Source organism: Crocodylus siamensis, chromosome 9 (genome assembly GCF_052110815.1).
Source record: "Crocodylus siamensis isolate JL-2025a chromosome 9, ASM5211081v1, whole genome shotgun sequence".
Taxonomy (NCBI): Eukaryota; Metazoa; Chordata; order Crocodylia; family Crocodylidae; genus Crocodylus; species Crocodylus siamensis.
This window is the reverse complement of record NC_143403.1, coordinates 7,778,021-7,788,102: the sequence shown is the minus strand read 5'-3', so window position 1 is coordinate 7,788,102 and position 10,082 is coordinate 7,778,021. Positions and strand designations below refer to the sequence as shown.

General features: G+C 40.9%; 1 protein-coding gene across 1 annotated transcript; it reads right to left on the bottom strand.

Moving 5' to 3' along the window:
- GCSH (glycine cleavage system protein H) lies at positions 1 to 10,082 on the bottom strand. The gene is made up of 5 exons (XM_090063451.1): positions 9,903 to 10,082; positions 4,626 to 4,705; positions 3,098 to 3,161; positions 1,157 to 1,288; positions 1 to 708 (listed from the first exon to the last, which is right to left on the bottom strand). Exons 1-5 carry the CDS (start codon positions 10,042 to 10,044, stop codon positions 611 to 613), a joined length of 516 nt encoding a protein of 171 aa, XP_089919577.1. The 5' UTR covers positions 10,045 to 10,082; the 3' UTR covers positions 1 to 610.

Here is a 10,082-nt window from a genome sequence, read left to right as displayed (position 1 = left end):
TTGGTAAAATTAGTTTTTATTCATTTGTCTGCTGCAGGGGTGTAGCCTCTCCGTAAAAAAAAACAAAACAGCTACAGGTAGAGCAAAGTAGTTTCCACTAAAGACTTTGCACTATATGTTCACTTGTGCATACCTGAAACCTTCGTGAGTTCTGAAGGCAGCAATGCAGCTTTTGTATCAGAACACCCAATTAGCCATAAGTGTATTTGGATAGAAAACTGCAGTGCGGAATACAGTGACAATGCTACTAAATTAAGGCTGTTGCATATCACAATGCTACTTGATAAGTGTCTATTTTTATAAACTAGACATGTATTTTACTCCAGATGATATGGTTCCAAACGTTGAAATGATATACATAAGCTAAAAAACAGGTGTGCAAAAAGGTGAGAACGTTAATTTTTTTTTATCTGCAGTCATTTATGGTCAGCTGAAAGTTTGCTCTTTAGTACAGGATTCAGAAGTCGTGTTTTTCCCTCGAAACATTATCCAAGTTCTCTGCAATACACAGTTTTTCAAGCCACCCAATGTGAGACCTTCTGTACACTACTAATTTGCAACAAAACTACACTGGAGTAAGTTTTATGCTGGTTTATTATAGTGGTCCAGGTCAGTCTTCAATGGATTTTATGTATTTCTCGTATGCATCCTCACTCATCAGTTCATCAAGTTCAGAAGGGCTGTCCACAGTCATTTTGATAAGCCAACCTGAAATCAAGCAAGAAAGTCATATTTAAAAGAAGTTGCTTGTATCCTATAAAAAAAAAGGTATGTCCAGCCATGCTACCCCCAATACAACAATAGCTATTCAAAACTGTGATACTCAGTAGAATCTGAGTGCCTTGCATGAACTAAACAATGGTCAGAAGGCAAAGCCTGTTAAGAGATGGAAATACAATCAAAATATGGTTGGTCTTTACTATCCACAAGTTAATTTAGTTTCACCCAGTAAATTCATCCCTTAAAAAAACGGGCTAGTCAAAACAAAACTAAAAGCATTTAACTCTGGTGCTCACAGTGGTTGGAAAATACTAAGAAATTAATTCCTGTTCTATAATTACACTGGACGAGTTTGGTTCTACTTGTGATAGAGGCATCATCTGATCTTAAACACAGCAGTGCTGTTCATTCATTGAAAGGATAAACAGTCCCTTACCATCGTTGTAACAAGATTTATTGACAAGTCCTGGATTATCTGCAAGGGCAGTGTTAATTTCGGTTACTTCTCCTGTGAGAGGAGAATATAGTTCACTAGCAGCTTTCACACTTTCCAGAGCGCCAAACTCATCTGAAATACAGAATATGTTTTTTGGGGTTTGTTTTTTTTAAGAAGAGAAAACATTTAGTGATTTAATGTGGTTGATGAATGATTTAAAGATGACCCAAACTGATCACGTCAGTCTTTGGAAACTAACCAATGAAGAATGTAAGTCTGTCTCATCCCAAAAGGCTGAGGGGCAATTTAATGCTCCAATTTCATTACAACAACTTGAGATTTTAAGTACTCAAAGAGAAGGGGTAGTTCAGTAATAATACAACCAAGTACTATACAAGGGATTGAATTTGTTATTTACCTTGTCCTGCCCTTGTCATTTTAATAACCACATGTAAAATATGCGGGCAATTTTGGGGCAATGCTAGCATTAACAACTCACACTGCAAAGAAATAAGACAAAGTCTGGAAGAACATGAAGCTCTCAAAAGGGCAGGCAGGTTCAAGCTCTGAGAAATAAAATGCAACACATCCAGGGAGCACTTAGAAGTAGATCTAGATCAAGCAGAATAAAAGGAGGAAGAAGGGAACAAAATTCTTTCCAGTAGGGTTAAAACTGAGTTTGTTCATTACCCATTGAAAGAGACAGGACCTTTGTGAAGCAGAATGTGACCACTCCATTCCACTTAGGAAGGTTACAATGTGGTATGCTGATTATGGACCTTTGTCTAAAGCTTGCGACTCAAACTTTGCATAGTGAGAGGCTGACCCTTACACCACCTCTCTTCTAATCTCGTTATGCAATTTGCTACATCCCTAGTCAATGGTGGATTATCTCTTCATGTACTATAAAGCCATCCCCTTCCTTAAGGGCACAGAAAGGAAAAAGATTTTCTCCTGCTTGCAAAGGGACACTCTTCAGCAGTGATTTCCACATTGCTACTTTTTTTATGATTTAATAACACACACTTAAAATAACTGAGAAGTGGTATGGCTCAAGCACAGGGTTGGGAACTCCCAAGTGCTAACCTCTGCTTTGTTACTGACTGGGTGTAGGGGCTAATGTGTATACACAACTTTGTATCTGTAAAGTCTACATCAGCTCTCCCATATTAATTCGTTAACCTCAACAAAGAAACAGCTTGTGAAAGACAAGCCAAGTAAACCATTTGAGAACACTGCCAGGTTTTCAAATCACAGCATAAAAGTAACCTCAGTTTTAAAGTGTAGTTTGGGCACATCTGTGTCACCATACAGCGATGTTGCTACGGCAGCGTGCTTTAGCGTTTCTTTTTGGAAGTGCTAAAGCATAGCACAGCATGGGTGGTTACTGTGCCATTCATGTCACACTGTTAGATTTTGACGTAGCAGTGCATGCACTACACTGGGGAGCGCACCGCTACAGCAATGTAGCTGGCTATCACATGTAGACCCCTGTGAGCACTACATCGCTGTAGCGCACCATAGTGACACAGTGTGTTGCCGTACGGCAATGTGTAGATGTGCCTTTATTGTAGCAATTCTATTTAAGCCTGCATGAAATTAAAGTGTTTACATTTTAGATTAACTAACTGAAACTACAATTATCAAGCCAGATTCTAACCCCCGTTAATAAATGGTGGAGAATTCTATAGTACCTTGTTATAGCACTAACAGTTTGGAAACAAAGATCTTAGCCATCTTAGAAACATAAATATCCATACCTTACATACAATCCAATACAACAATGCTAATTAATATACATATTACAGAATCAAGCAATGTTGATGCAAGCAAGATGATAAGAACTGGTGCAGGTGATATAAAGATCAAGTTAAAAATTAAGATGTGTGTTATAGAAATAGTTTAACAGTTTAAAAAAACAAAACAAAAAACCACACTTACCCTGCTTATTCAACTTTGTTCCAACTTCTGGAAGGCTACAATAAACAACATCTCCTAATGCTTCCTAAAAGGAAAACAGATGCAGCAGGCATGTACATTAAATGCTATTTGAATGTTGGGAAATAATTCATAATAGCAGCTCCACAACTGATTACATTTATTAATTGTATTTCTTCAAGTATGATGGGCACTACGATTAAACAAAGTCAGCCACATTCGATATTTTATTTACAAGTTAAATTAGCTTCTTGTGCCCTCTAAATTGCAAGGTACTACTTTGTGTCAGGTTTTAATTAAGTTTATGGTTGCATTATGATGTTGTAAGAGAAAGACTTGCATGAGGATTCCTCCAGGCAAAAGGCAAGAACCAGGACAGATTCTAGAGGTAAAATTCAGTGACCTTAGGGACCAAGATATGCTTCCCAAAGCATGAAGTATTTACTGTGTGTGTCATGACCAAGCTGTGCACAACTCCTGGTTTCCTGATAAACATCAAAATATTGACTAGTACACAGTACTCAGTGATCTTTCATTTTGTCCTATTTGAGTAGGGCGACCATATGTCCTGGACTGGCTAGGACAGTCCCAGATTTTATAGGCTGTCTTGGCCTCCCAGACAAGTCCCAGCTGGCACAAACCTGTAAGCCATGGAGAAATCAGGAGAGGGTGCTGCCATCCTCTGCTCTGGATTTCCCTGAACTTATTATAGTCACCCTACATTTGAGTAAATGGGAGTCTTGCCACTGAAGTTCAACAGCCATCAAGGCCTTTAAGAAACAAATCTGCCTCCATTCTATACAAGTGAAGCAAACTTTCACAGCATGCATATTATTTACAGCCAGAGAGCTGAAATTACAAGAAAAATACTATTTATCCTATGTAATATTAATCCCATTCACACAAACCTTAAGACAGCTTTTCAAGCATCCCATACATCACATCACATTTGGCTGTTGTAGGTTCAGATAGGGTGCTCTGGATTTTTGTGTTCATTTATAAATGTCTCTCTTTGATCAGCATCTTATTAAACTAGGATTCAAGTTAAAAATATCCCCATCCAAGAGTTTGAAAACCAGTATGTCCAGTTTCTCTGGGTAGCCCCACCATTTAGAGGCAGCTGTAGTACACTGTACACAACCCCTTTTCAATCAAAGGAGTTACACACGAAGTCCAGGTAGATTTTGGCATAAAAGGGCAATTTTTTTCATGTAGCTATCACTCCTAAAGCTCACAATGAAAACAGGATTAAAGTAATAAATCTGATCTGTTATTCTGATTTAGCAGATAAGATTCATATTGAACTTTAGTTAATCCTATGGAAAACTGCAACAATCAATAGTTTCGCAGAATGCTGAGACAGCAGGATGTGTTTTAGAAATAATTTAAAATCCAAGTCCAAAATAGGCCTCAGTGTCCAACATATGCAATTAAAACAATAAAAGGACAGTAACAATCCAAACATTAAGGACAAACTTAGGTATGTATAAGTAAATATTGCAGACTGGGGTGAAAAAAAAAAAAACAATACCTGTGCAAAATTGCTGATTCCTACTGTTCCAATACCATTTTCAACAGATATCCACTCATGCTTGTCTGTATATTTGCGGGCTAAAATGAAACAGACCCAACATTTTAGAAGAAGCTGGAATTCCACTTTCTTAAATGTTCCAATACATTAACAGTTCTAAAACCTTTGCCCTTAAAAAATCTTCTTGACAGTCTCAGTAATTAACTACATGTGAACTGCCTATATGGAACAATTTGAAATGCAATGTAAATGCTTTACGTTACGACCAAATGTCAGATCACCTCATTTGTCCTGTGCAACATTCACATGAGGTGTTGGAATGTGCATCGGTTCCTCATTTAGCTTTATCTGCCTAAATATTTAACACACAAATTAAAAAAGCAGCTAGATTCACTGAGAAAAGAAAATGGCTTCCTGAACTACACTGTAAGCGACCCAACAGGAAACAAACCAACTCCCATTTGGAATCAGCTGGGGCATGGTTAGGCTTTAGATAAAATATAAATATGCCATAGGAAGTAGCAGCAGCAATGACCAGAGCACAATATTCAGCCCAAAGCACTACCTGGTGCCTTAGATGAAAAAGAAAATCACATTATTTATTAAACTAGAGTTTATGTTAACTTGCATTCATTGCTGTGCGTCATAAACAACTTTTAAAGGGGCTTCTCTATATATTTAGTATTGTTTAAATAAGCCAAGTCTCCTCTTTACTCCTAAGAAAGCCAAATCCAGTAACAGCTCTGACAAAATGACCTTCTCAGTGCCATAATCAATGTACTACACTTTAACTTTCCTAAGTAGCATGGAGAGGTCACATTACTACATTTAATTTTTAATGCAAAGTAAACTACTTTAACTAGCAGAACCTCAGCCATAGTTGTTTCTTAATATATCTTTGTTATTGATGACTGCCACAACTCTGCCCAAAACAAAATCTAAACAGTCCTTTTAAAACGAGAAACGAGGCCATGACATCCTGTCTTATCCATTCTGTACCATATTCCCACAAAGCTAAGTAAAAGGCCTGATTCTGCTATCTTCATTCACTGAAGTCTATCACACTTGTCATGCGAGTAAGGATTACCCAACTGAGTAACGATAGCAGGATATGGTCCTATGATATTAGTAATTGTTGTACAAGCATTGGATCTCCTGTGACACATGTTAAGACAGTTATCATTTAAGACTCTGTTACAAAGTTTACTCTCTCTTCATACATCCGTCTGCACAATAAAATATATATTCTTAAACTTATCATCATGGTATCTCACACCACATAAACATATTTGTAGTACAGGAAATAAGAGGTCCACTAATATATCTGTCGCATATCAGATCGGCACTGATAAAAAGAAACATTAACATTACCAGCCATCGCATTATTTTGCCTGGTATAGCCGATAATGTCACCAAAAAATGCTGCATACATGCGCATGGCCACACCCATGCACATGGCCAGGAATATAGCTGGGCACCATGGAGAGCAGTGCCCTGCCAGTAAGTCTGTTGGGGGCCAGATCAAAGCCCCCACAGTGAGGGAGGGAGTGGGGCAGGGGCTGGCGCTGCCCAGCCAGGGTGGTAAATGCAACCCTGAGGCCAGGAGCAGAACACAGCTATGGACAGCTTGCTCTGGGGATGAGGGGGGCAGCTCCCTGCTGCTGCACATGCTCCTGGGGAGGGAATGGTGGGCATGTGCTGCTGCCTACCCGGCACAGTCCTGGCTCTTCCTGGTGTGCAGGTGGGGGTTGACCGGGGCTGTGCCAGGTGGGCAGCAATGGTGCTGGGAGGGGAGGCTGAGGGGCTAGGGCAAAATTTGGGGTGGCTGCAGCCCCCTCCCAGCACCACCACCACCACCTGTCCCAAGCCCAGCCCCTACCCAGAAGAGCCCAGTGCAGCCCTGGCTCCAGCCAACAGCTGCAGTCCAGCCACCCCACGCAGTTCTGGGCGGCACAGCCCCCTCCCCTCCCAGATGAGCTGCAGCTCCATCCCATGCCACACCCCACCCCAGCTACAAAGCGCCTGCTCCACTCCCCCCTCACAGCAGGGGCCTTGATCTGCCCCTTCCACCACAATGGACTTACCAACTGCACACAGCTTTCCATGCTGCCGGGCTGTGCGCATACACAGGCATTTACCGGCCTAATTTTCAGCCACATCAGGCCGATTTCCGATGCAGCCAATCTCCTTTATATCAGTGCGGATCCGATATTGGACCAATGTATTGGTGCACCTCTAAACGTTAGGGGAGTTTTAGTAATGGAAAATGTCCTATCAAATCAGCATTCTATAGAGGAGAAACAATAAAAATAATAAAAAAGATGTTTCCCTGGAAATTCAGTGGAAATTTTTGGAATCTGTTTTTTTATATATCTTCTCTTGCCTCCAAACTAGCAAGTTTGAGAAACTTTTTTTGAATAGTGAAGGAAAGGGCAAGTTCTTCAAGCTAACCATAAGGAACAAACTTGGAACACATTTAAAATTTAAAAGCAGACGTTTAAGTAGAAGATAATGAGATTTGGATTATGCAGAGTTCTAGGGAAAAAGAAGGGGTGAATTATAGAGAAGATGAAAAACAGAACCTTAACATCAAGAGAAACAAACTGTCAGACACCAACAGGAAGGAAAAGAAAAAAGAACACTAGATTTCTGTGGCTATTGATTTGGGTTAAGGGAGTACTGTTGATGGAAACTAAATATGTCTTTTTATATTAGGGGACTGGATGCATCTTTAAGTATTAAATCTGTTACTAATTAATCTAATTTATCAAATAAAGCTTTTAAAAAGTTTAATCTCGTAAAAGGAATTCTCACTCACTTCTGAATGTACTCTATTTGCTTACTAAAAATTCTATCCTTAATCTCTCCACCAAGAGCTCTTTCCACATTGCCATCTGGAACAAATCTCCTCATATTGAACAGTTTTTCCTGAAATTCCATCCAAGTATGTTTCCTCCCCTTGTCTTTAATCCCTCTTTGCTAATATACAGATCTATAATCCAATTCAACCCCTTCCCTCCAACAGGTCCCTGAAAACTGTTTTTTCCTGGAGCAAAGACTTGCATATTTTATTGTTTTCACAATTTTTTTTGCAAGTTTAGTCAACCAGTGTTAAAATTTCTAAGATCACTAGTTATATAAAAAATATTTGTTAACATTTTGCTGCAACAGGGAAAAAAAAAATGTTTGTTTAGTTCCCACAAAATACCAGTGCCTATCAAAAAGCCCAAACAAAATGTAAAGCAGAATGTAGAACACTCATTAGAATGTGACCTGACATAAAGGAAATAAGATTTTTTCTTTTTAGGTCAGAAACAAGGGTCTGTGGGTAATCAGAATTCCATTGGTTACAGGGGAGTTTATCACTGAACCATGAAGACAAGACTAAACCAGTTCACAGTTCAAACTGAACACATTTGTTAAGCATTTCAAATGCAGACAAAGCAGCTTGTCACATGCCAGATTCAAAGACATGTTTCTAGACATCTAAATGCCTTCTGAATCTGACCCAGACTCACAAGTATAACAAAATATGATCTTTAAACAATTAAAAATTCAGATGCAATCTAGATCCAAATAAGAGTTGAGCATTTTGAACATTGGGAATAGGGTACACATTGTTCTTGGTTGCATATGAAAAGCAATAAAAGAATTTTTCTTCCTACCCTAGCATAGGGACAACAAACATTATAAATAAATTCAGAGTCTCTACATACTGCAGAGACTTAATAACTAATCCTACTTGGAGCAGCCTCAAACATCTGAACTTTGAACACAAAAATCCCATGATTAAGCAAACAGTGCACTATGCCAGATTCATCACTGGGCTACTGGTAACTGATAGCACATCTACACAGGGACACTCAGGAAAATTAAGCCAAACTGATGCTTGAATTTAAAGCACCTAAAATCCCTGGGTGGATGTTCTTATTAAGAAGCAACAAAGCCTTAACTCATTTCCAAAGTGAGTTTGTTTCATTTTTAGCATGCTTTAAATTCAGATACTCAGTTAATTGGCTTACCTTTCTTTGAAATCCCCATGAAGACATGTGCAGAAAGTGAGGGAAACTCAAGCTACCACAGAACAGGCATAAAGATCTTTATTTTCTCTCTTTAAAATAAGAGTGCAGTTTTAAATTATTACCTACATGGTATAGAAGAAATGCTATATACATCAGACAGGTCAGCATGACATCAACCAATTCAAGACTTAACCCTGTAATTAAGCAAAAACAGCTAAGGAGAAGACCACTTTGCACTAATAGGAGCAGCAGCAGTGCAGAAAGCTACATGGGTCAAGGTAAGACCCTCAAGCTATTAATTATGAGGAAGATCAGGGCCTGGAAATCACTGTATCCCTTCATCTCTTCTTTGGCATGCATGTGGGATGTTGTGCATTGCCTGCCATTGTTTTGTTTTTTTTAAATCTTTCTTAATAGTTTATACCTGATTCCATAAAGAAAGGCAATGGCTTCGTTCTCAAACTACCCCTACACATTATAGCAAGTACAGGATCACAGATCCATAGAAAATTTGGGTTGGAAGCAACCTCGGGAGGTCCAGTCCAACCCCTTGCTCAAAGCAGGGCCATCCCCAACTACATCATTTAGATCGGTGTTTCTCAACCCATGGACAAAGCCGGTTGCGAGAGCATTTCAAAGGGTCATGAGCAAGTTCCGGAAAAACGCACAGAAGTGTGGGTTGCTCCTTACAGGCTGGCAAGAGACGGCCAGCACACAGTCAGGCAGTCAGATGAAGGTCAGTGTTGGGGATCAGGGGGTGGAGGGGACTATTGGGGTGTGCACCTATGTGGAGGAGGGCAGGTGTTTATCAGCAAGGGGGAAGAGAAGGGAGGGCAGCCGGGCACTGAGGCTGTGGCTTGGGACAAGCCGAATCGATCTTTGCAAATGAGACCAAGGTTGAGAACCACTGATCTGGATCCTCCTAGCCAAAACCTGGGAATAAAGAACCTGCTTCAGATTAGAAACGTCACTGGTTGTGCCATTTTTCCCAGAAATATTTTCAGTATGACACAAAGCTGCAGGGAAGGGAGGAGAAAACTTTCTCTCTTTCTCCCCCTTTTTCACCCTGAAGAGCCCAGGAAGGCTTTCACCCCCAGCTCTCTATGGTTTCAACCCGAGTCAGGCCACTCCAGCATCGCAGGGATGGAAACCCCGAGGGGCACCTGCACCCCGCTCGTTGCTGGAGGCGAGAAGGGCACCAGTGTGTATAGGGCCGCAAACCGCCCCACCAGGGCGCCCAGCTCCTTCCACTCACCGGCCAGCAGCAGCGCGCTGGTGCCCAGGCCCCGGACCCGGAGCGGGGGCGGGAGCGGGGCGGCGCGGGGGCGGCCCAGGGCCGGGAGCGCGGGCAGAGGAGCCCACTTGGCGCCCAGCACCCGCACCGCTCGCAGCGCCATCTTTGCCGGGGCGGGGGCGGGGCCTGGGCTCGCGCCTC

Bases quoted from the DNA above. Each gene is read 5' to 3' on its own strand.
- GCSH (XM_090063451.1), bottom strand. From the start codon at position 10,044: ATGGCGCTGCGAGCGGTGCGGGTGCTGGGCGCCAAGTGGGCTCCTCTG. The intron at 1,289-3,097 runs GTAAGTGTGGTT...TCTGTATTTCAG, and splicing joins AACAAAGTTGAATAAGCAGG to ATGAGTTTGGCGCTCTGGAA. The intron at 709-1,156 runs GTAAGGGACTGT...GCTTGATTTCAG, and splicing joins TAAATCTTGTTACAACGATG to GTTGGCTTATCAAAATGACT.